Source organism: Tachysurus vachellii, chromosome 1 (assembly GCF_030014155.1).
Source record: "Tachysurus vachellii isolate PV-2020 chromosome 1, HZAU_Pvac_v1, whole genome shotgun sequence".
In the NCBI taxonomy this organism is placed as follows: Eukaryota; Metazoa; Chordata; class Actinopteri; order Siluriformes; family Bagridae; genus Tachysurus; species Tachysurus vachellii.
This window is the reverse complement of record NC_083460.1, coordinates 9,422,873-9,450,660: the sequence shown is the minus strand read 5'-3', so window position 1 is coordinate 9,450,660 and position 27,788 is coordinate 9,422,873. Positions and strand designations below refer to the sequence as shown.

At 39.8% G+C, this 27,788-nt stretch overlaps 1 protein-coding gene across 2 annotated transcripts in view; it reads right to left on the bottom strand.

Moving 5' to 3' along the window:
* Positions 1-984: 984 nt before the first annotated feature.
* LOC132846650 (ephrin type-B receptor 1-B) overlaps positions 985-27,788 on the bottom strand; it is a 331,052-nt gene continuing 304,248 nt past the window's right edge. For both annotated transcript variants that reach the window (XM_060871347.1, XM_060871355.1), the window contains 4 exons: positions 19,976-20,125; positions 17,065-17,258; positions 7,630-7,785; positions 985-4,767 (listed from right to left, as the gene is read on the bottom strand). In XM_060871347.1, the coding sequence (XP_060727330.1) occupies positions 4,659-4,767; positions 7,630-7,785; positions 17,065-17,258; positions 19,976-20,125 (609 nt within the window). In that variant the 3' untranslated portion in view covers positions 985-4,658. The remainder of the gene's footprint in view (positions 4,768-7,629; positions 7,786-17,064; positions 17,259-19,975; positions 20,126-27,788) is intronic.

Sequence of the window (27,788 nt, the reverse complement as noted above, 5' to 3'; positions counted from 1 at the left end):
CACAAATGCACACACATTAATTAGCTCTTACCATTCCAGGTTGGTTGCTGTCACATAATAGTTAACTGGCAATGATAAAAATGGGACAAAATAAAAAGAAAGTACAGAAAATAGCCAGAAGTCAAACCACACAGTATATGCAAAATTAAGGTGGTACGTTAGCGGAATCACAAAGAAAGTGCAACAATATTAATATTTATATTTATTTACCAACAGAGACTTGAAGATAAGGCAGGATCCAAAGAGCAGTTCGAGGTTAACCCTTGTATGTTGTTCAGGTCTGTGGGACCCATATTCATAAACGTCAATAGTTTTGAAAAACTTTGCTTCCTTGTAAAATTGTTGATTTTTTCCCCACTCATAACTTGATTAAATTAGATTTTCTTTTTTTTATTACATTTTATTAAAAAAACACCAAAAAATGAGTAGCACTTTAATTAAAAAATGTGATGTAATAAAGGTAAAGGGCAAATATTAATCATATATGCTGTTTATATTGCTTGTAATTGGGATGAAGTAAACATCTGTAGAGTATTTTAAAATAAAAAAATTTTGATTGTGTTGAATTAAAAACCCAAAAATGCAGCGGGTCCACCAGACCCACTAAAAAAAGCTAAACTCAGTTTGCAGTAATGTGAATCTATAGTAAGGGATGGCAATGAGCTGCAATGAAATTATAAGTCATTTTAATAAAACTGGTTTCCAGTTTTAACCATTTTATTCATTATGTGGTATTTAACAAAGCTAATTTCTGTCTCTCTCACTTTTTTCTCATTGCAATGCAATCTTAGTACATACACTTTCGCACCGGTAGCGGTACCCTCTTTCCCACACGTTTTTTTTTTTTCTTTTGACACAATGACAAATTGGTTTCATTCTCAAAGCTCATTCACCTCTTGCCTTTCAAATTAAATATAAAACAAGAGAAAGAAACATTGTGCCTTTTCACTAGAAACCTTGAACATGACACATATGCACAGTGTGTGAGTTCTGGACTACCAAGATCTTTATTGAGTGTGTTTTTAGTACAATATTTCTCAGAAAGTTACAGTTACAAACTCTGACATACTCATCACAATAAACAGGTTTTAACTATACAGAGACACAAAGCTGGAAATGAAGGGCATTTCCTTTAAATCTATATATACATAAATGTGGGAACGTGTGTCCATGCCATGCTTCTAGTGTCCATATCACCTCTCTCTCTCTCTCTCTCTCTCTCTCTCTCTCTCTCTCTCTCTCTCTCTCTCTCTCTTTCACTCTCTCTCTATGTCTCTTTCTCTCAACATACTCTTATCCTTACTGTATTTGTGTACAAGGGCATTATATCTGTGTTCCAGACAGTAGTTTTAATCTCATGCACACACACCTCCATACATAGCCCTACACCCAGACACCAAATCCAGCATTTGCCAGTGTGTGTGAGCCGTGCAGGAACATACAGACGTGACATGCTTTGCTCTGCTGTTGGCAGGCTAAAAAAGAAACTGGTATAAGGGATAGAACTGCACAGAATTATGTGTGTTACACTTCAAGCAAAGTGATAGAATTAGAATAAAAGCAGCAAATCCCAGTGTAACACACATCCACGTTCTCTTAGACACATTTCCTGGACACGAGATGAATCTCCTCGAGGAGAGACTCAACACTGCCATCTTTTTTCTTTGTGTACATTTTTTTTTCTTTGGTAATAACGAGAAAGGATAAGAATAAGGAGGAAAGGTCTGGAACAAGATATGATAAGAACAGAGAAACACACGCTTTCATGTCCATGGATTGTACAGACAGACCTAAAGGGACATTCTGGCAAAAATGAAAAATCATCTCTTTTTATAGTCGTTAGTTTTTGCCACTTCATTTGTATTTACTACAAATGAAATCTTCAAATGAATCTTGGCTTTAGTGCTACATTCTGCTTGAAATCCTTTAGATTATATGATGTATTTCATTAATGATGAGTATTGGTAGAGCTAGAACACTGTGGCAGTAGATACAACAGGACAGCAATAGAAACCCCAGAGATATAATACTCTGCTTCTCTTTCTATCTAGAATATTAAAATATTAAATGACAGGAAATAATATTAAACAACATTTTATGCCAGAATACCCCTTTACATTTACAAAGCTGATCAGTTAATACTAATCAAAACACACCATTGATTGCTTTTCAGGTTACCACCAGATACGCACATTCACTTGATTTAAATAGTTTGCAGCTCATGCGTGATTTAAATGAATGTTTTATGTTGCAAAAATCTTTTTAGACTCAATAAAATATTCAATGTTTGATGCAGGTTGTATCGAATGTGACATAATTAAGAACATATTAGTCAGATTTGTGTATTTCTATTTTAATTAGTAACTCGATTTTTCAACAACCGACTGTCCAACCATTGGTTCGTCCTTCCATCCAAAGATTCAACCATCCATCAAAATATCCACTGCCATACCATCCATTCCTCCAGGCATCTATCCATTGCCCATCCATCTACCCAACATACCAAACATCCACTCATCCTTTCTTCCTGTTATTTATACATCCATCCATCCATCTTTCATTCTATACATAGTCTGTGCCAACCAGAAGTACAACAGTAGCCCATCCCACTCTCACATCTCAGTGTCAAAGAAATCCCTGTCCTGTTTTCTGGAACTGAAAGAAGAAGAAGAAGAAGAAGAAGAAGAAGAAGAAGAAGAAGGTGATCTCTAAACAAACATGCATTGATTCGTAACACACAGTTCTGTGAAAGGTCTCTCTGTATTTTCATAACCCTCACTACTCCTAATAATAAATGTTCACAAGAGAAGAAAAGAAAGCAAGCATAAAATAAGGGCACAAGGAGAGAGACGGAGAGAGAGAAATTTTGCTTTCAGCACCCTCACCCTGAATCTTTTGCTCATTAATTTCCAAACTAGAATAATGCTTCTTTCTTCATCTCAAGCCGGCAGAATATGACCCTCTTGCCCACCCCATCAATAGTAAGCAAGGTCTTGCTACTTTCATAGGGCTCACCGTGGCAACCAAAAAAGAGAGAGCAGGACATAGGCTAAAGCCTTTGTGTGTGTGTGTCTGTGTGTGTGTGTGAGAGAGAGAGAGAGAGAGAGAGTTCAGTTATCACTTTCAGGAGAATGTGTTCACTGATAGGGCACTGGGCATCTGTTTACAAAGGTTCGTGCAGATGTACAGCCTAGCCAAAGATGACCAGTCACTCTTTGCACGAGACTGATGTCAGGGACCTTGTGCACTAGGTGTAACAATGCTATCTGAACACATATGGTGCTTCCTGCCCTACACAATAATTGGGTATTTGTGTGAATATGTGCATGTGTGTGTGTGAGAGAGAGAGAGACTCATGTTTATCATCCTAGCACTAGCTGACTATATGCTCATCAGATAATTGTACATGTAAACACTTGATTAGCGACTTTTGAAGACCCTGTTTCGAAGACGAACATTAGTACAGCATATCTAACAGTGCAATAACACTAACATGGACATACCAGAGAGTTTAGGTAGTGAACACACACACACACACACACACACACACACACAAACGCACACACACAGAGCTGTCCAAACACTCCAACACAAACGAACAGGAGAAACTTAGAGAGGATTATAAAGAAAGGAAAAGAAAAGAAAAAAGAAGAAGAGGAAGAAGAAGAGGAAGAAGAAGAAGAGAAGAAGAAGAAGAAGAAGAAGAAGAAGAAGAAGAAGAAGAAGAAGAAGAAGAAGAAGAAGAACTGTACAAATTTTAAGTGTTCATCAGCATGGAAACCTTCACAATATACAGTACATTGTCCAGTTTGGTAGCCTGAAGGTTTTGTTTGCTTTACCCTACATGTTATTTATACACAATTAAAATCACATTTCTACAGTGTTTGGCTCCAAGACAGCCACACATCTTTGAAGCAAATAGTTTTGGGCTCCATTTCATTTCCCTAGCTTGACTACATTAAATTCCTTTTCTTGGGAGTCTACCATGAGTCCAGTATTATCCCCACAATGCACACTGTGCCCAAAACACAAGCAGGAGAAAAGTATGCACATATGTATCTGTTAGAAAGCACCTTCAATATGAAGGTTTACTCCAGAGATATATTCATATTTATTTAAAGATATACACACAGGCCTTTCAAGATGTCCTTTGGCAAAGCCGGCTGTCAGGTAGTGATGCTGGGAAGCAGAAGACTACGAGGTATAGCTGTATTTTGTTTCAACAGAAAAGAAAATAATTATATAACAGCAACCAATAAAAGTGCATCAGGAGGTGCTTTTTTCCCTTCGTAGTAGATCCTCAGTTGCACTCACAGTTTTAGAAAAAGAAAAGAATCAGCAGGGTGAATCGTGAGCAAATTGAAAGGGGTGGAAAAATAAGTACCCTTTTTTCTTGATATTAGAAATGGATCGTTTTTGCTTGAACAATAATAGCTGGATGGATATCCTGTATGTACAGCCAGAGACAGATTGATGACAGAGAGACAGGTATCCCTGTTTTGTTCTCTCTTTACACAAATGTAGTGTGTATCAGGACGTGTGTCTCTTTATCAGATCAGAATGATCGTCTCAACCCTGGCGCGCTCCGATGTGCCAGTGCTCACCCGCTCCTGCAAGCTGAGCAGGATGCCTGGCCCGTCGACTGGCGCCTGCTGTAGTCATGCCAGTGCTGTGGGAGACTGACACTGGTTCATCTGCATGGTCTGCACGTTGCTCAGGATCTTCTTCTGGTGGCCGGCCAGAGTCACACCTATCCTCAACAAGTCTCTGTCAGAAAGAAAGGAGATACAACAATAAATATATAAAAAAGCTGGATCCATTGATGCCCATATCCAGAGCATGAAGTCTCTATCAATGCATATACCGACAAAGTGGTTAAAGATGGAATGGATCATTTTTAATTGATTCTCTTCATATTTTATTTATTATTAGCATTTTAAGCATTAAGCATGTGGTTTTCCTTACTATATTGGCATTAAACTGTATAATGCTATTCATACATTTCTACTGTAAATACACTCACTATTTTATGAACACGTGTACACTGGCTCGTTCATGCAATCAGCCAATCATGTGGCAGCAGTTCAATGCAAACGATTACAGAGATACAGGTCAAGTGCTTCAATTAATGTTCTTATCAAATATCAGAATGCCACCAAAAACACATAGTTGACATCCAGTCCGTCAACACTATAGGTGGAAATGCCTTGACTTCGATTGGACAACCGCTCTTTACAAAGATACTGAGCAGAAAAGCATCACTGAATGCTCAAGTCAGACCTTGAGGATTTGTTTATTAAAAGAAACAGAGCTTAGCTATATCAGGGCCTGGGATTGAGGTATATATGAACATAGAGGGAAAAGCGATTGAAGACAGGTAGGTATCTGTATTTAAACTTAAACATGAAAAGAGTTGGTGTAAGTTTTGCGATAATGTGATAATACTGACAAAAATCTGTAAATACACAAATACATGTTTTAGTTTTAGTTTTAGTTTAGTTTTAGTTTAGTTTTAGTATAATCAAAGGGCAAGTCTGTTAAATTACAGATAAAATACGTAAATAAAATTCTTCTATTTACACCACTGGGTAATAATAAAATGACGCCAATAAAAGGCAGGTATTAATTAATTAATTAACAGCATTCATTCACTCATCTGATGCCCACAGCATTATGTAGAGTCTGGGAGAACATACATGCTTTTATTTTAATTATTATTATTATTATGGCTATTAGTTATTCTATGTATGCAGTAAAAATTGTAACCCTATACTCTGCATGTGACATGAATCACAATATTATTCTCTGTAAAAAAAAAAACAAAAAAAACAGGAAGTATAACAGGAGGGATAGAGAGATGAAATACACAGAATAATATAGAGAATTCAAAAGGTATGTGGACTGAGCCAGCCAAAACCGGCACAGGGAGAAAGATAAGACAGAAGCCTCACTATTAAAGACATAAAAGAACAGGGGGTGGATTTAAAGGTATAGAGATTTAAAGATTTAAAGGTATAGAGACAAATGTAGAAACAGGATTTTTTATTTTTTTTTAAATCACATACAAAAATAAAAATAAAAAACACCTTCCACAAACTCCTGAATATGAAAGCAGATGAAAGCTGTATGTGCATGCACACTAATGTAAGTCATTAAGCCTAGGTTCACTAATTTACTTCTAACAAAAGCAGTCTACTCATCACAGCTTCAGACCTTTACAAGCTTGTCAGGAGACTGAAGAGAAATTGCCTCTCTAGAATTGTTGAATATGAGCAGAAATACTTCATTCATATCAGGAATGTATGATTACGGAGAGCTTTTTGCTTTTCCAAGGCTCTCACAATTATATATAAAAAAACATCTGTAGAGGTACATTTAGGGTTAATAACGGGTTTCGTTATTTTTTTTTTTTTTTTGAATACTGTCATATGGAAATGTCAGATAAAGTTTTCAAATCTGTATGAGAGGAAAATGTTTTCCTGCATACAGTAAACCTGTGCCTAGTAATACTTGCAACATGGCCATCTATTAACTGTTCTAGCTCCTATCAGTTTATATCCTGAACATTTACACCCTCAGATTAAAATGAATGTGGAATGCAATCATTATCGACAACACCCACCTCGCAAGCAGTCTATTCCAAAAATGGCCTCTAGGAAGGTGTTTCAGGTCGATGAAAATATAAGTAAGTAAGTAAGTAAGTAAGTAAGTAAATAAGTAAATAAATAAGCCACTATACATTTCTTTCTGTCAGCAATTCCAGTAATTATTCTCAAGCAATGACCTTTCAATATTATCTCTGCAAAATACAGCTTATACTCTCTCTCTCTCTTTTTTTTTAACTTACTTCTTGTACTAGGCACTTTTAAATACTTAATGTAGGAATAAGCTGAATTATTTTTAGGACATTTTAGGACTGTTATACAAAAACTGTCAACAGTAGGCTATGATTTCTAATATTCCTGTATTTCATTTTTTTTGTTTGTTTTTTCTTGGCTCAGATTACACAGGGATGTCACTAATCACTATTGAAATGACAACATAGTAGAACAAGCTATCCTATGCTGTTATAGAAAATGAATAGAAAGCTTTTGTCCAATCAAAATCGAGGATTAAGCAGCTTTGAAATATTAATTATATATTATGTTATACCCATTTGTATTCTATAAATGATTTTAAATTGTGCAATTACATAATAATCAGCATGTAATTATCATAATCAATACTTCTAAAGTCTACAAAATATATTGTATTATGCACGACAGAGCGGCATTTTTGTGTTACATTGAATTCATTTTGACTAGACACTTATACATGTTAAATGTAATTTTATAATGTTAATGGGTAATAAATAATTAATGTTATTGGGTAAAGTACAAATAAAATAGTTGAAAACATAGTTGAATAATAGTTGATACAAGTCAATGTCTTAACTAAACTGTTTTTTATTAACCTATATTTCTGAACTGACAGCTCCATGAAGGCTTGCTGAGAATCATTTCTGACTAGAAATCGGTGTGAGGATATAAGCTTTACTGGATATAAATCCAGTCACCTTGACTGAATACAGGATTACCCTGAAAGGTTTTATCAGTGATATGTTATGATTCTAACAAGCCATAGACTTACTCTGAAGTAATCTGGGTGACAAGTTGCAGGGAAGTGAAGCCAGAGTTGAGAAAATTGTCTCTATACTGAGACATCTTAATAGCAGACAGCCAGTCCTCTACTGAGCTGAAGGTGTTGAAGTCAGGGAGAGACCGGTCCAGCAGTGGCTGAGATGGACTGCAGAGACAAAGAGGAAGAGTATGGTTACTTTATTCAGATCACAACGAGACAACCCTGCATACCCTGAACTTGCTGAAACAGAGAAATAAGACACAAAATACAGCATATTATTAGTAGAATGGCACATGTTACTTTAGTTGACAGATATGTACTAGAATTTAACACAGTAAGAGAAAGTTTATAGACACACAACTTGTTATAATTATAAACCTTTGCTGGTTTTCTTATTGCAATTCTCTGCACTAAGCTGCTTGATCTGTGACATGTCCATGTCTGGGCCACACCTCCTGATCAAAGAAAGTATCTGTGTCTAGATTTTCTAATATTTATGTTAATATTTTAGTTAATACCTCCCAGCTATGACATTTTATACCATACCCCTATCCAAGCCACCCGACACCACAGGCATGCTATACTGTTCTGACTTTCTCCCATAGTGGGAAGTTTCTATTGAAAAGAATGCTTTATATAGGTTACATTCCTTGTTAACACAGTGCTGTGAATACGTTTTGCTGTGGTTTCATTATTTAAAACAGAAGCACTAAGATGCAGTTGGTAGATATTATCGAATTTCAGAATCTGTGAAATTCTTACTTAGAATTACAAGATGTAAAGTCGATTTTGTGTGATATTAAATTTCAATTGCATTAATAGTGAAATGAAAAATAAGTCACAATTGTGAGACACACACACAGTCCCCTCGACAACTATTGAAACAGCAAGGCCAATTAATTTATTTGTGCTATACTACAAAGACATCTTCACAGCTATATAAAACTATGTGTAGATGTTTACAGGTATTTAATGTTAAAACAATTAATCTAAACTGGGTACAAAAAAAAAAAAAAAAAAATGTGTCAGACAATTGTTATGTTATGTTAATTGTTTGTTATGTCAATTTTCTATGTTGTTAAACACATCTGCAAATAAATACCAAGAATAAATGCTGCCATTCTAAACTCGCCTCATATTCAGTAAAGAAAATAGAATCGGCCTTGACGTTTCAATATTGTGCAATTGTAGAGCCAAAATTGTGTGATATTAACTCACAATTGCAAGACGAAAATAGTGAATCAAATCTCCATAATATTTTTTCATAGATGCCAGAGACGAGATTTCGTACCTATCTCAGTGATGGTGCTTAAAACTGCATACTGTTTATACAATTGGTACTCAACCCTGCCTCAAAGTAGGTCATAACATGCACTATTTCATCAATATAAGTAATTACAGTTATGGCCAACTATCCTAACCTAATTCATAAGTGAGCTGCCACAGCATATATTTGCATGCTGTATACCACAATGCACCTATATACAGTATGTAATAACCTCAGTTAATTATGGCTGAACTAAATGATACAGGTAAGTAACCTATCAAATATTCACCTATTGTATTTCCTGAAATGTTTAAATAAAATGTTTTAGCAATGGGTAAATTGTCTGGTACTATTTATATTCCACTATCATCATATTTAAACAGAACTGTAACTATTATCTATGCGTGACTGTGTTTACATTGGAGTCAATTAATGATAAAGTGTTTTTTTTTTAATCTCTAAAACTTTTATTTGTCCTCTCCTAGCATCTTGATCTTTAGACGAAAAAAATATTCTAAATAAAAATAAAGCAGGCTGAAGTCTTCACATGACTTTGCAATATAACAAATGATTGTTTGAGTTATAATACGTAATATACAGTTTACAGTACACCATTTAACTATGAGCTTGTGAATGTGAAGAACTTTCGGTGTGTTGTGCTATTGTACGTGTTACCATAACATGTACTATGGATCATTCTTGCTTGTCATGTTTCAATTGAAAGACATTTTTTTCTAGTTCACTAACCCTGTATGCCAGTTTTATTGTATAAGACCTAATAAGCAGTCCATAGAAAAAACGTACTCGGTTACGAACGTAACCTCGGTTCCCTGAGATACGGAACGAGTACTGCGTATGGGGGAAAAGCTCCTTTTTTCCTCAATACTGAAGCCTTTTTTCAATAACGCAGTGCAACTGCACTGTCATTGGTTTAATATGAAACTTTTTTTAAAACCAATGACGGCGCTGCGTAGCTGCGCGAGCCTGTGGCGATGCAGCGCGCCAAAGCCCGCTAAAAAAGGGGGCGGGGCGTATAGCTATATAAGCAGGCAAATCGCCAGAGGAAATCAGGTCATACGACTGAAGCGACGACACTGAAGCCGCAGCCTCGTGGCACGGCATATAACGCAGTACTCGTTCCGTATCTCAGGGAACCGAGGTTACGTTCGTAACCGAGTACGTTCCCTTTCGATACTCCACTCATACTGCGTATGGGGAACGAATTCAACCGCGCCGTGCCACGGTAGAGAACGACAAGACTTATCTTGAACACCTTGGGGCCCAGAGGATAAGTGAGAGGGCCGGAGCCGTCGAACCCTTGACGCAACACTGCTAAGAGGGAGCAAGCTCCCTGGAGGTGGTATGATGACGGAGTCTGAAGAGGCCGTCGTATCAAACCGAAAGAACCCGAGCGTGCAAGGTCGGGATGTCCAGGTTATAGAATCTGACAAAAGTGGACGGCGAGGACCAACTGGCCGCCTCACAGATGTCCTTGATGGAGACACCACTAGACCAGGCCCAAGAAGAGGCCATCCCTCTAGTGGAGTGGGCTCTTACTCCCATGGGGCACTCAAGACCCATAGAAGAGTAACATAGAGCGATAGCGTCGACTATCCAACGCGAGAGGCGTTGCTTTGAGACCGAAGACCCCTTGGTGCGGCCACCAAAGCAGACAAAAAGCTGGTCAGATTGCCTGAACGGCTGTGACCGCTCAGTGTATACCCTCAAAGCCCTCACTGGGCAGAGTAAATTCAGCTCCTGCTCACCTGACAACAGAGGCAGAGCCGAGAGAGAAACTACCTGCGCTCTAAATGGCGTTGAGAGCACTTTAGGTACGTAGCCGTGCCTGGGTTTTAAAATGACCTTTGAGTCATTGGGCCCAAACTCAAGGCATGCAGGGCTCACCGAGAGGGCCTGCAAATCGCCAACACGCTTGACCGATGCTAGAGCAAGTAGCAGAGCGGTTTTCAGCGTTAGGGGCCGGAGGCCAGCCGACCGCAGCGGTTCAAAGGGAGGTCCCTTGAGCGCTTCAAGGACCGTGTGAAGGTCCCAAGTGGGAGCGGTGAGAGGACGAGGGGGCTTCAACCGCCTAGCACCTCTCAGGAAACGCACAATGAGGCCGTTTCGACCCACCGATTGGCCAGCAATAGGAGCATGAAATGCTGCGATGGCTGCTACGTATACCTTGAGCGTGGAAGGGGTGAGACCTTTGTCCAGACGCTCTTGGAGAAATGACAGTATCGGAGATACGTCACACTCAACAGGGTCTTCGTTCCGTGCGGAGCACCAGTCAACGAAGATTGACCATTTCTGGGCGTAGAGGCGTCTCGTAGACGGGGCCCTAGCCTGAGCAATGGTATGCAGCACGTCCTCGGGGAGGCTCAGAGGCTCCCATCGAGGGACCATACGTGCAGAGCCCAGAGTTCTGGCTGCGGGTGCCAGATTGTCCTGTTCGCCTGAGAGAGGAGATCCCGCCTCAGGGGGATTGGCCATGGGGCTTTCATGGAAAGCCTGAATAGCTCCGAGGACCAAACTTGGCTCCTCCAGAGTGGGGCCACCAGGAGGACTCTGTGCCTGTCCTCCCTGACTCGTCTGATGACCTGAGGGACCAGAGCGATCGGGGGAAAAGCATAAAGGAGGAGGCTGGGCCAGTCGTGGGCCAGCGCATCTGTGTCCTTTGAAAAATAAATTGGGCAATGAGAGTTGCTTTCTGAGGCGAAGAGGTCGACCTCTGCCTTCCCGAAAATCTCCCAGATTTTGAGAACCGTCTGGGGATGGAGCATCCACTCGTCCGAGGGGACGTTGCTCCGTGAAAGCATGTCTGCTCCCAGATTCGACTTGCCAGGTATGTGTGTCGCCTTGAGCGTTCGCAACCTGGGTAATGCCCATTCCAAGAGGCGCTTTGCCAGCATGTAGAGGCGGCTGGACGAAAGGCCACCTTGGTGATTTATGTAGGACACCACTGTCACTGTCAGGTTGGACGCATCTGTTGAGACCACCGTCCTTCTGGAAACCGCCTGTAGGAGCACTCCACGGCTGAACCAAACAGGGTTCATCCAAGGCTCCAGGGCTGCTAGACAGGCCTGGTTGACTCTGACGCGAAAGCGGCCGTGCCGCCAAGCGTGAGGTGGGACCCGGAGTTTCAGCCAGTATTGCAGGGGCCGCATTCGTAGGAGGCCAAGCTGCAAAACTGGAGAGGCGGAAGCCATCAGCCCTAGCATCCTCTGAAAGAACTTCAGAGGGAAACAGGCTTTGTTCCTGACAGAGGCCGCGAGCTGCTGAAGTACCAGAGCGCGCTCTGGTGATATGACTGCCCTCATGCGGACCGAGTCGAAAACCACTCCCAGGAACACAACACGTTGGCTGGGGAGCAGTGAGCTCTTGGCAAAATTGACCCTGAGTCCTAGGCACTCTAAGTGGCTCAGGAGCACGGATCTGTGGCGGTCTAGCTCGGTTCGCGACTGGGCTAGAATGAGCCAGTCGTCGAGATAATTCAGAATGCGGATTCCCATCTGTCTCAGAGGGGAAAGTGCCTCGTTCATGCACTTCGTGAAAGTGCGTGGAGCTAGAGACAGCCCAAAGGGAAGGACTGCATATTGGTAAGCCACACCCTCGAACGCGAATCTCAAGAATCGTCTGTGATGTGGGGCTACCTGGATGTGAAAGTAAGCGTCTTTCAGATCCAGCGAGAAGAACCAGTCCTCGGGGCAAATCTGCGTGAGGATCTGCTTTAGTGTCAACATCCTGAACTTCCGTTCCATGAGGGAGAGGTTCAGGAGTCTGAGGTCTAAGATGGGTCTGAGACCGGCATCTTTCTTGGGGACAAGGAAATAACGGCTGTAGAACCCCGACCCGCTTTCTGAGGGAGGAACCATCTCTATGGCTCCTTTCCTCAACAGCGTCAGCACTTCGGTGCGGAGGACCTGGGCGTCGTCCGGCTCTACCAAAGTGGGAATCACCCCGCGAAAACGCGGGGGTCTCCGGGCGAACTGCAGTGAGTAGCCGTATTTTATTATCCCCAACACCCACTTGGACACTCCGGGGATGGCCTGCCAGGCATCGGCCCGCGTGACAAGGGGCTGGATAGTGTCGGATGGCAGGCCACCGATTAGGGGCCTGAACACTGACAAGTGTGGAAGAGGAAAAGTGCTCTCTTTTAGAAAATGTGTAATCTTTATTGTGTTTGCCATAACAGCACTTTGCGTGGACGCAACGACGGTGGGCCCAGGTCGCATAGCTGGCAGGCGAGAGAGCTTCTGGGGTGGTCCGGCCGTGGCGGGACTTTGCTCTTTCCTCTTCCTTCCCCAACGATCAGGAGGATTTAGAGGGCGTCGGGTCCAGCACAATCCTCTGCCGGGGGCCCTGACGTCCAGGCGGTTTAGCGCGCTTAGTGGGGCGAGCTGGGCGCTGCTCCCTAGGGGGCGCCACCTGGGGGGCAGAAGGGACAGGTTTGCTCTGGCGCTGAGTCGGCGCAGTCCTGGGGCGACTCAGGGCAGAGGTGGAGCGCTTGGGCAGGAAGTGCCGCATAGCCTGGGACGACTTCTGTGCTGCGGTGAAGCGCTCCGTAAACCCTTCTACGGCCGGCCCGAAGAGACCGGATGGAGAGACTGGGGCATCTAGAAAGGCCACCTTGTCGCTCTCCTTAATCTCAGTGAGGTTGAGCCAGAGGTGGCGCTCCAGCACAATCAGGTTGGCCATGGATCGTCCAATGGCTTGGGCCGTGGTTTTTGTGGCGCGCAGGGCCAGATCTGTGGCGCTGCGGAGGTCGCAAAAAGCAGGTTCACTAGGGCTCGACTCATCCAGGGAACGGAGAAGCTTTGCCTGGAACACCTGTAAAATGGCCATGGTGTGTAGTGCTGAAGCGGCTTGGCCAGCAGAAGTGTAAGCTCTGCCAGCCATGGCAGATGTCATTCTACAGGGCTTGGAAGGAAGGGCTCTCTTGCTTTTCCACCCCACAGCCGCGGGGGGGCAGAGATGAGCAGCCACGGCATCGTCCAGGGGCGGCAATTGCTCATAGCCCTTCTCCTGAGAGCCATCTACTGCACCGAGAGCTGCAGAAGTGCGTAGGCAGGCCGAGTAGGGGGCGCGCCACGACTTTGTGAGCTCGTCGTGCACCTCAGGGAAGAACGGGGCAGAACGCTGGCGGGGGGCTTGGCGGCTTTCCGGCAAGAACCACTCGTCCAGCCTGCTGCGCGTCGGCTCCTCAGGGGCGGCCCACTCCAGATGGAGATCTTCGACAGCTCTGGAGAGGATGCGGAGAAGCTCGGCATCCATCCCAGCTTTGGCGTCGATGGGCTCTCGCGACGGCAAGTGGGCGGGGTTAGGATCACCGGCCCAATCTTCCGTTTCAGAAGCCGCGAGTGACATGGAGTCGTCAAGCGGCTCGTCCTCCGATCCGCCAAATGAGAGGAGGTCACTCATTTCAGCTGAGGGACGCTGCTCTGGGCGTGAGAAGAGGACGGGGGACGGCTCTCTCGTTGGAGAGAGTGAGGCACGCGGGCGAAGAGCCGGCGTGAGCTCACCCAAACCCGGGCGCTGAGCCCCTCTTCCCCGCTGTCGCTTCCTGGCCGGCTCGCGGGAGGAAGAAGACGGGGGGGCGTGAGGGGCGGAGTCACTTTCATGAAAGAAAGCGATCCGCGAGCGCAGAGAGGCGAGACTCATGCTCTCACAGAAGCAGCATGAGGACTCAGTGAGTGCAGTTTCAGCGTGGGATTTACCCAGGCAGGAAACGCACTCCTCATGGCCGTCATTGTCATGCAGAGGGACTCTGCATGTGCCACAGTTGTGACGCGGCATGGCCGCCGCCGTTAAAACGGCGTTTGTTTGGAAATGCTCTTTTAGAGCGATGAAAACCGCTGGAAAGCTCTTTTTGTGATCGCCGGATGGCGGCAGGAGATCGCTGAGAAGCGGCTGCAAGCAGGAAGCCGGCAGCCCAAGAACGGCGCGAGACGCGGCTGTCTAAAGAGCGCCGGCGCTGCAAGCGGTCGGCGGTCTCAGCTGGTCCGCTGCGGTGCCTATTCAACGGCGAAAATCCAGCGAAGGCGTTCAGAGGAAATTCAGCGAAGTGAAGTCGTCGCTGAAGGAGTAAGATCTGATTTCCTCTGGCGATTTGCCTGCTTATATAGCTATACGCCCCGCCCCCTTTTTTAGCGGGCTTTGGCGCGCTGCATCGCCACAGGCTCGCGCAGCTACGCAGCGCCGTCATTGGTTTTAAAAAAAGTTTCATATTAAACCAATGACAGTGCAGTTGCACTGCGTTATTGAAAAAAGGCTTCAGTATTGAGGAAAAAAGGAGCTTTTCCCCCATACGCAGTATGAGTGGAGTATCGAAAGGGAACCTTTGATATAGTCATACTAGAGAGTTGGTGTTCTGAAAGGAGTTGTGTGTCCCAGATGTCTGTGACGCATAGCTAGTTAGGTCTGAGATCATTTTTTTTTTTTTATTTTTTTTTTTAATTTTGTGCAAGTGATGAAAACCACAACACACAATTATCAAGATTTACTTGTTAATTCCTTGAGTTATTAGCCTGTTTGACTGATTATCAAAACCTCATTAACCGAAAAAAGTCAAATCTAAATTTTAATAATACCTAGAAATAATTGATTATTTTATTTATTATTTTTTAACTTTTTTAAAAAAAAAATTACAATTACAAAAAAAAAAATTACAATTTATAAAATTGTGTCCTGGAAGTGGAATGTTTTGGGAGAAGAAAGTGATCTAGTAAACCACTCAAACAAGATGCACAATTAAATAATAAGACTAATATTTGAATAGTTGGATTTCATTTATTATATATGGCATTCATGGAGTCCATGGAAATTATCTGTCGGTGGAATTGATTTAACACATAAAGGAGCCTGAGGCTGCAAAAAAAGTTTGAGAACTCCTGAGTTAAAATCTGCAGAAAGTATAAAAGCTTGTCAGTTCATTTCACCATCACAGAAGGTAAAACATTTTTTTTTAAAGAAATACAGTCTGTAAGAAATTCAGGTGGATGATAGTGCACTTTAAAAACTAATAACATATCATTTGAAATCCATTCTTAACAACATAGACATTTTATAGTGTAGTGTAATGTTTTTATTTTATTTATTTATTTATTTATTTTTTTTATTTATTTTTTTTTTTTTACAAATTCTGCTTAATAATACACCTTTGCTTGTCAGCAGATTTCAGCTTTTAGCAGCTACTCATATTTCATATTTTCTGATGCAAACTATGAAATATGCTAGAATAAAGTTAAATTTGGTCACATTATTTTCCATTTCTCTTACTAACAACCAGGACAGCAGTTTGAACATTCAGCTGTATATTTGCTTTTACAACTTATAAAGCCGTGGTTCTTTAAGAGAAAAATACAATTAAATTTCTATTAAAATGAAAGTTATTTATAAAACGTAGCAGGCAGCAACGGGTAAAAAAAAAAAAGCAACTGAAAAAAATATATGGCTTTTTAATTGAGATTTAGTCTTTTTTAAGTGGAGATAATTAGATTATTCTTTTGCACAGCCTGTGATTGCATTTTTTAATCACAGCTAGAACACAACCTTGTTGATTGTCTTGTTGATTGTGTGCATGTTCGTGTTTATACCACAGCACTACCGAGTTCTGATCAGAAGGTGTTGAATAATTTTCTATAACAGCAGTCAGTACTGTTGCACTAACTGCAAAGCAAATCACAGGTAGCAAATCGTATAGTAACAACTTCTCCACAGGGACTTCTACAGCAGCAGCGCCACATAATCTAAACCTAATAATAAACCAATTTATAAATAAAATCTTATTTAACAAAGACGTATACAGTAAATGTTGATGTGAAGCTCAGCAGGAGGTATTTATGTAACAATTTGCCTGCTCAGTAAGATTTCTGCCATGAGAATGTTTTTAGGATTAAGGACTTTCATGGTTTTTCATGGTCTTCTGTCTTTTTAACTCCAAAAGAATGAAAAAGGAAAAAAAAAAACAGAAACCCACTGTTTATAGTTGCTGTAATGTACAAGTAGCCTAAGTGTTAACAGAAACTAACTTGGATCACAAAAGTTCCGCAAAAAAATTTTAAGGTGTGTATTTGGCAATAAAAGAAAGGTAAAAAAATGTTGATACTGGATACTGACAAGTACAAGTACAAGTCTTTGTGTGTGTTTGTATGTGTGTCTGTGTGTGTAATACTCACATGGACGGCATGCTAGCAACAGCCTTTAGACTCGTCGGGTTGCGGATGAGTTTGTCAAGTGTGTTAACAATGTCAGTAAAACGTGGCCGAGCGTTGCGGTCTTTCTGCCAGCAGTCCAACATGAGCTGGTGCAGAGCAGTGGGACAATCCATTGGTGCAGGAAGCCTGTAGTCTTGTTCTATAGCATTAATCACCTACACACAAACAAATTAGATTGAATATAACTAATGCTGACTGGTCATCTCCTAATGTATAGCATATTTTATGCTATAGAAAGTACAAATCATGTAACATTTGAACACACACACATGGTATTTATAAATACTTGTATAGTATACTGGTATAGTTTTAATTTAGTTCTTCTCACAGTCAGGCTGAATGTGATGAGCACAAACTCAGCTATAAATAGTGATGCCGTACCAGCATACCAGTGTGAGTACAGTCCTTACACACAACAGCAGGCATATTCTGTGGGTGGTACAGGTTCATAGTTTGAAATTGCGTGTGTGTGTGTGTGTGTGTGTGCGTGTGCGTGTTAGAGAGCGAAATAAAGGGATTGCTTACTCAAGTGATTTTTGACCAGAAAATGAACCAACGATATGAGCAGTGTACTCAGAAACTGAAAAAAATTCTATACTGTATGTGTGAATAAGAGTGAAATGACATTACTCGGTTAGTCAGTCTCCCTGTGTGTGTGTGTGTGTGTGTGTGTGTGTGTGTGTGGGTGGGTGTGTGTGTGTGTGCATTTTAGAGTGCATATGTGTACATGTATATTTCATGCCCCTTTGTCCAGTTAGTGTACACCATATATGCTAGTATGTGTATAACTTGTGTGTGTAGCCTGGCAATGAGATCATAACATCTGTGTGTTTGGCTCAGTGCTCTGGATCTCTCCCCACTGTGTACAGCTGCAAGGGGGGTGGGGGAAGGGGGATGAGGGTGGTGGGCACTCCCAGCAATCACCAGTGGCACACACCATAACCTAGAAGCCTCCCTCCAGCATCCCCATCACAAACACACACATATACACACACACACACACACACACACACACACACACACACACACACACACACACACACAGAGACAGACACACAGACACACAGAGCTTCTCCAACTCAGTAGGAACATCACCAAAATACAAATGCTATCTCTCTTTCACACACATGAACACCCCCGTGAGACAGATCCATGCATCTGCCACAAAGATCACACCATATAATCATGCCACACACAGACACACAGACACACAGACACACACACACACACACACACACACACAGTTATCTCATATACCACATCCCATCCAATTATTGTGAGCACATAAATACACACACAATGCAATCAATACACCTCCCCTACCGATAGTCCCTGAGATGCAGGGATGCTGTGATGCATTACATGAGCATGAGTGTGGGTTAAACAGCTGCTACACTGCTCATGTTGTGTGTTATAAGCTGACAAGGAAAGAGATAGAGATGAAAACTGAAAATTGATTATTGTTGACTTGTTGCACAAAGTGTTTACTGGAAAATTAAAGGTTTTTGATGCCATGTTAGATGTAATTGAAAAAATAAAATTTGCATAACTATTATACAACACACTGACACACACACACACACACACACAATCTTGTTGCTAGTTTCCAATGTGTTTAATGTGTTGAAATAAAAAATAATTATTAATAATAATAATAATAATAATAATTATTATTATTATTATTATTATTATTATTATTATTATTATTATTATTTTATTATTATTATTAATAATTATTTTTGTGTGTGTGTGTGTGTTTTAGACCAAAATTCAATTTGCTGCAATTATTTTCTATTACCTAGTGGGGTTTTCCGTTTATGCAGAGCAGATCATTTAAACACTTTAGTAAAACTAGCTAAGTACTCTTGCAAAGCCCCACAAAATGCACCAATTATTAAAAAAAGTGTTAAGCCACTCTAAAATACTCTCTAGTGCAGAAATTTCTTAATGTTTTTGGTTGTTTAATGGTCATCATAGATAATGTTTGACCATGTTGGTGCAGAGAAGTGCAGGATTTTTAATCCTGTATAGTGTTTTTAATCATTGTCTAATTATTAATACAATTACCATCTATTTGCTGGGGGGTTTTTTTGTTTGTTTTCCTGGATCAGAAACTGAAAGCTCTGAAAGATCATCCCAAATAAATGTAGTTTAAAAATATATTTTATAGTAAGTTGATTGGTAGAAAGCCTTCTCCATTAGCCATGTCAATGCATCTTTCAAGCAGGATAATCAGTGGGAGAACAGCACTGTGCAAAAATGAATGAAGTGAGATTGAAGTGTGACTGTCACTCATTCCACATTAACATATCGATTGGCTTATATGACAATTTATCAAGAAAATCAGATGTCTGGTTTTTAGTATATTCTAGAGTAATAACTCATTCTAGTGTTCTCCGATGTTAAAATGCAGATCTCTTACGCAAAATCCATATATGTGCAGATATGACACAGTTATCTAAATGTAAACTATGTGTTTTCTTTCACCCATAGCTTATTAAATACCTTTGCTCTATTAAAGCTTTCTTTTGTGAACAATATAAAAAATAGGACATGTTTTTGTATCAGGTTCTAAATATTAGCTTGGGATTAGCATGCATACATTTTCCTTTTAAATACATAACATTATACGTACCATAATGTCTGATATTGTTTACATTATAACATTTGTGTGTGACTTTTATATTCAAAATGATATATCACATTTTTATAAATACCTTTTCATTATTACATGCCCAAACTGCATTTTACACAGCTTACTTATAAATTAAGTCTAGCCAATTCATTTAAATGGATAAATGTATTTGCTTCGTGTTGAGTAACAAATAAAAACCTTGGGCTCTGGGATTCTAGGTGAATTTGTCAAACTTACGTCTTGATTGGACATGTCCCAGTATGGCCGCTCGCCAAATGACATCACTTCCCACATGACGATTCCATAGCTCCACACATCACTTGCAGATGTGAACTTCCTGTATGCGATAGCTTCCGGAGATGTCCACCGTACTGGGATCTTCCCTCCCTGAGAAAATAAATAACCAAGAAAGTAAATAAGGTAAAAGAAGAGGACCTCATTCATTTAGCTGCCTATATTGTTTTATATCATCTTAACTTTATATTATAGTTAACTTGGAAGAGGGCATCTCTCATATGGCATAAATGTAAATGTGAATGTAGTATCTGCTTGTGTTGTTATGAACATAAGCGTTGACCACTATGTAAGGTTCCTCCTTGCAGATGACTAGATTCAAAATCTGGTGATTTCTAGAGAAATTGGAAACCATTTTATATTTATTTTTCCTAACAGATAAAAAATGGGTTTTAAATTGGATAAAATGTTAGAGATAGTGCTTTTGGTACTTCTTAATACTATTATTAGTCCCTGACTTATTCCTACAATATAATTGGTCTGCGTGTGCTCAATGGAAGTACATTTGGTAATCTTGTTGATTAACATAGACAGCAGTGTAGTTAAGATTCCACTCTGTTGTACAAAGACACTCACAATTCTGGCTTAATATCATTGTGCGGACGTTTGACATTTAAATAACAGCTTAAATTCTTTTGCAAATAAATGAATAAATAAATAAATAAAACCAGCCAAATATCCCCACATGGTCAAAACCGTTAGATATTCCAATAATTGTGAGAATATTTGGTGTCCAACGAGATGTAATCACACACACACACACACACACACACACACACACACACACACACACCTCAAGTGTGTTGAGTTTGCATTTGAGTTTAATGAAGCCAGTTGGCACAAACCATGGACTGGCATCCGATTAAGAAGTATTGAATTCAACACACACACACACACAAACTGCTTCCAGAAAGGGGAACAGCTGGACAGGTGCAGAGCACAGAAAGTTAGGGGAGGATGTAATTCACAGGATGTTAGAGAAGTGTGGTTGTGTCATTATGACTCTGGTTCTGCCCTTTAACACAAGTTTAATCTGGAACATTTACTCTGCTCTTGCAATTTATCAGTCATAAAGATGACAGACTCATGTGAGTCTTTGGCTAGAGTGAGACAGTTGCACTATTAAACTTGATGTGAACACATGAGTGTCTTGTGATCAATGTAAAAATGGACCCACGCCACATGAGGTTTCAGAAAACTCTTCATAACCACTTCTCTCATAATTGTCTTTTGTATTATATCCATGCATGAGTTGCAAAGAATGATGAAGTAGAGCAGAAACAACTGATTTAGATCCCTAATGAGCAAACCAGAGATGAGAGCGGCAAAAAAAATAACACCCTCTCCCTAAAAAGAAGGCATGCGGAAGAATTATTAAGAGGAACACCATCACATCAGATAGCGGCCTTGCGCATTTATATACTGTCAAGTAAAAAAAAAATTGTAGTATCAAAATCATAATATGAGTATATTGTGAATGAGAACAAAATAGTGTTATGATTACAGCAGCACTTCTTAGATCCAAATCTAAGGTATCCAACTGAAATCCATCTACACAGCCAGCCAGCTATCTATCCATCACCCAATTTTCCTGTCTTTACTTCTCGATTCCAGCTTCGCCTCTTCTAAACTTTGAAGGAGTCCCTTCTGTATTCATTGCTTCTTTCTAGCACTTGCAATTCTTGACAGATGTGAACTCAACACTGAAAAGTAGGGAAGGCAGATGAGGTTCACAGTATAGGCATTTTCATATTTGGCAAATTAAGGAAGAGAGGAGATTAAAAAAAAAAATAATATCACAATCACATAAATTTCTTCTATTTCCCTTTTTATATTCTTTAGCTGTTGCATTTAAGGAGATGAAATGAAAGGTGAAGAATAAGAGACCAAGCTGTATTGTGTATTCATTACCCTTGGAAATGGTTAGCACCCTGTTTTATTATATTAACTATATATTAATTACATTAAATTACTAGATTATATTAATATAGCTTACTTCCCCCTGCTGATGACAGGTGTGGATGTCAGTACATGGGGTACAAATTAGAGACTAAATAAAGGTTACATGCAATAAAATTGCTTTTTGTTTTATATTTAAATACCAGAGACCTATTTTATTTCACCATAATGAAGAAATTTAATGTGCGCAATATGATCCTGACTTAAAATAGCTTGTTCTTGTAGGAAAGAAGTCGCATCAAGTTTGCATCATGTTGGAAAATCATTCCAACTATTGTTCCGCTTTCAGTCATTCATTTTTCTTTTTTTTTGTCCTTTAATGATCAATCGCATTATTAAGGTAATGACACAAGGCTCTATAGATTTCTGTGAGATTAAAAAAAGAAAGGTTCTATTTCATGACTGACTGTTCAGAAGAGGAGAAGCTGAATCACCCAGAGACCTTATTATGATTATGATTATACATGCAACACACGGATACACTGTCACATATGTGAGATTCAGAGATGAATGAAATGGCAGTATGCAGGGTTAATCAGACTGCAGCATAGAAATGAACATAAAAGTGACACTTTTATTTTCTTCAATTGAATGAAAAAGTAGAAAAAAGTCCTTTCCATTCCAATGGGATAGCGATGTAGAGAATGACCGAGAGAGAGAAAGAGAAAGTGAGATAGAGGGACAGTTGGATGGATGGATGGATGGATGGATGGATGGATGGATGGATGGATGAATGGATGGATGAATGGATGGATGAATGGATGGATGAATGGATGGATGGATGGACTCTGGTCAGGTTCAGTGAGAGCTGTGAACTGTCCTATGCTGACAAGCACACTCCTGCCTCCTGTGGTGTTGTTACTCCTTGTTGAGTGTCATGTGATCATGTCATGTGTTATTTCAAATGCCAACTTAATTATCCCTAATATGTTGCTTTACTTATACCTGTATACCTGCCTGTTCGTGTCTGTCCTTATCGAGTAAGATGTATTCATTGATAGAAACTTTAAAGCATGTGTGTTTGCTGCTCTGGAAGAAGGGCATCTGCCATATGGCATAAATGTAAATGTAAATGTAGTATCTGCTTGCATTGTTATGCACATAATTGTAGACCACTATGTAAGGTCATAGTACTGTCGAGGTCGGTCTTCCACGTTGAGTTTTGTTTTCGATCATGTTTTCAAGTATTCATGTATCCTTTCATTTTTATGATGTGTTATTTTTTTGGTTAATTAAAACAATGAAAGTTAATCCTGTGCATCTGATGATTTATTGTGACATACAGTATATACTGTATATAAACGATTAACCATGACATTCATTATATATAAATATCTATCTATCTCTCTATCTACAGTATATATATCTGTAGATATGCATATATATTTGCATATATATGAAATGTCTGTGTTTGCCAAAAGTAAAAATTGGATAAATAATGCCAGCTTATTTAAATGTAATTAGTAATTCATATTTATGACCTGATATAATGCTGCATTCCTGTATGGTTAAATGTGCAATGTGCAGAGTGTACATTATGAGAAGTAGCTTCACACACACACACACACACACACACACACACACACACACACACACACACACACACAAGCAAACATGTTAGAAATAGAATGCTATCTAATGACAATGAATAATGGCACATCATAATGGAAGACAGCGCAACAATTATACATTTATATCAAATCCCTATTAAAATGCAGTAGATAAATGTGAAATGAGTACGTTAAGTTTGGCATAAATTTTAACCACTGGACATTATTCCACTACACAAATGGGCTCAAATCTAATTTACTCATATCTCTCCACTCAGCTTTAATTCCAAATCGCAATCCAATTTGTGTTGCAATAATAGAAGCAAGAAAATAACCAGATCTGGTGAGGTGTCTGCAGTACAGCTTAACCTTCATCTCTCTCTGTCTCTCTCTCTCTATCTCTCTCTCACACACACATACACACACACACACACACACACACACATAGTGGCCCTGAGGCTGATCGCTCAAATTAAACCTAACTTCCCTAATCCTTTATTGTCCCTTTCTCCCCAATTTCCATTCTGGATTTTAATATTAGATTATGACCTTGTCGTTCATAACCAGGTTAAAGAGCCATATTTCTCTTCTATTCTGGGAAAGTCCCCATTTTAAATAAATGTGATTATGAGCTGCAATCCATCCCTATAAGGGCTTGAATAAAAGACGTTTTAGACAGCATGTGGGTGTGTGCATGCGACTGTTTGCATGTATCTCATTACTATAATTATGAACAGTGCTATTTTGCCATGCTTACACCTCTGTGGTCAAATGCTTAAATGTTGAAGTGGATTCACACGTACAATTACATTCTGTAAGTGTTTTATACTGGATGTAGGCCACATGATTGTAGCGGGCTTAGGGGATTATTGCTAGAAACACTGTATTCTGAGGCAGTATATCACAATTAATAAAAATAACTTTGATTTGATATCTATGACCTGTTTAGAAACATTTGTTGCGCCCTTCTGGAAAAGACATCATCACTGAACGTCCATTGTATTCTGGTAAGATTAACCTATTTTTTAATGAATAATTAAACCTTTGTATTTCACCATTGTCACTACTATATTTGTATCTGTCCTTTCTGAGTTTTGCGATTCTATTCTGTCCTTTATGCCTGGCTTTTAGATCAGCATGTAGCTGAATTCATGCTGAGATTTTAATCCAAACTTTCTGACACTGCTAGTACTGTCAGTACTTTCCTTGGCTGCAATGGCACTGAACTGGCTGCTGGTGAGCATGTCACATTAACACCACAGGCTTCAACTCATGACCGAAGAATTTATTTTTATTTTTTATTTTTTTTACATTGTGTGATTTTTGTCTGTGACATCAACATCAGACTAAAAATCATAAAGAATAAAATCTTTAACGATTTCTTAATATTACTTTTATTGCAATTCAATTTAATTTATTCATTCATTCATTTATCAGTAAACTTTTTTATCATTGTCATTGTTGACCAAGTCTATCGTAGGAACTCTGGGTGTTAGGCTGGAATACGCCAAGGGATGCCAGTTCATGGATTAGCATAACTAATGCACCTTCATCTTTTTTAGGAGGAAATTGGAGAACCCTGAATAAGCTGTTTAGGACACAGAGAGAACATGCTAAACTTCACAGAGTTCTTGTGTGCGTTTTCTACTTCTCTACTACTTTTTATCAGTCAATTATCTTTAACATGCACTTCATCCTAGTAAGGATGGTAGTGATGAGTCTGTTCATCAATGTTCTCTTTACAAGAAATATATTTATTTGAATTTTTTTTTTTATATTATTGTTTGCCTGTTTTTTTCCCCATACAAAAAGTTTGAACTAAATAAAAATTAAAATGTAAGCAGGTTACTGGACAGATGAACGGAGATGAATAGACATTCACGATAGAACACATTTGGAGGCTTAGTGGTTTAGTGGTTAGCATGATTGCCTTATACTGTACCTCCAGAGTTGGGGCTTTTGATTTGCATGTTCTCCCCCTTGCTTAGGGGTTTTCCTCTGGGTTTCCACCACCAGTACAAAGACATGTATTGTAGCCTTAATAACAATCACTAAGTCCCCTGCCATGTTCCCTGTGTTGGACAAGCAGTACAGCAAATGGATGGATGGATGAATAAATGGATAGATAAACAGATGGATGGATGGATGGACGGATAGAAAACAAACAACCGAGGAACCAGTGTACAGTACAAATGCTGTGTTTTATGTGCTAGTACACGGATACCTAGAATGTGTGGGGGAAAAATGAAAAAGGAGATGAGCCTAGAGTAGAGGAGAAGAGGGAAGCTGCATCCTCTGCTCCCACCTGTGTGTAAATAGTTTCATTTTCCATTTGAAACAATGCTGGACTATCTACAACCATAATGGAACCTGCCAAATCGTCCAACCAATGCATTTGTCATTCAGAGAGAGAGAAAGAGAGAGAGAGAGAGAAAGAGAGAGAGAGAGAGAGAGAGAGAGAGAGAAGGGGGGAAAGTGGGAGAGATTCTTTTCTTTGCTTTCTTCCTTTCAATTTCCTTCCTTCTTCCTCCTTACTTCTCCCATGAGAGTCAGTGGCCCTCTGTATGCCTGCTAGGGAACAATCTTCCATTTATTCAGACCTCACCCTGCACGTTATGTTCTTTTAAACTCTACACATATTATTCAATTCTTTATAATAAACCATGTTATTCTGTAACCACTGTGAAACATTTTGCAACTGTAGGATGAGGGGAGGATAAGTACTTACAGTACAAGGGATTGGAGCGAATGTAAGTCTCTAAGGATTGACAGTCCTTGTGAGTTTACAGAGTTAAAGAGATTTATCACTTTTTTTTGAAGACCTTGTCCTTGTGTTTGGAACAGGACGAATAGTTTTCTAACCAGACAGAATTCTAAATAATTTGGCATCTTTCAGTTGATTATTTTAAACTTGAAATTAGTTAATAATGATTATTTTTATCCTTTCAGTTTTAGAAACTATAGAACTATTATATTGTTCATTTCATTTTTAATCTATTTTTGAAATAAAAAAAAATATTTGTTTCTTCAAAGTACTTTGCTGATAACTAGATACCAACATACACATTTTTACATCCTTTTTCCTCATTTCTTGTTACCTGTTAGGAGTGCCTTTAATAGTAATTCAGTGAGTGAATGAGTACATAAATAAAACAACATACCAACCAAGCAGAGAGATGCAAAAAAAACCCAAAAAAACAGTGCAAGGAATGGATCGAAAGCATATTTAATGTACACATGTGCAACTGTAAGACAAACTTAGACAAATGTGTTTATTTAGCTACTCATATGGAGAAAATCTCCTGCCTGGAGAAAATTTTTATAAATCTCTACAGCAATTTTTTGGAGATCTTAGAACAGCTGCCATTTCTTTTGTCACCAGCGGATGGGGATGCTGGCTCATGCATCTGTTATTTCTCATTTCTTACACATCTTGAAGTAAGCTGCTGAACTTGCAGCATCACTAGGCACTGTAACACACTCTGAAGTGTAAAAATGTTATCTACCGTCTTCTGCATACTCGAGCTCACACATATCTGTGACTGGCTATTGATACTGTGATTGACACTTTAGAGAGTTTGCCAACCCTCTGAGACAGAGACCATGGTCAGTTTAGCTCCTTGGCCAATTTAGGGATTAGTGAGTATGCTTTTTGTATCAGAGCCCACAGTGGCGGGTGCGTCATCCTTGCAGTGTATTCTGATGTTTAAATTGTGTAAAACACTCAACATGCCTTCTCTAACACAAACTGATTGTATACCCATAGTGGTTTGTATATACTCTAACCCCATACTACATGACTGATGAAGAGAATTAAAGTATTAGCTTCCCTAGTCTAGAATTACTATGCGGCTCTTTTATTGATGTAAAATAGGCATAGTAATTTATATTAGCAGCAATTCAACAGCTGTGAAAAATCTGCATTATTATTTGTTTGCTTGTTTTGTTGTTTACTTATTTGCATAGTTATTTATTGATTTTACACAAAACCAGAGAGATGCAAAGGGAAGTGGTAGCTCAGTGGTTAAGGTGATGGACTACTGATTGGAAAGTCATGAGTTTGAATCCCAAGGCTGCCGCTCCTGGGCTCCGGAGCAAGGCCCTTAACCCACAATTGCTCACCTGAATGAATGAGATTAATGGAAGTTGCTCTGGATAAGGGTGTCAGCAAAATACAGAATGTGGCATGCCTGATTAAATATAAAGACCGTCACCAGTAGAAAATAAATTCATACTGATTTCAAACC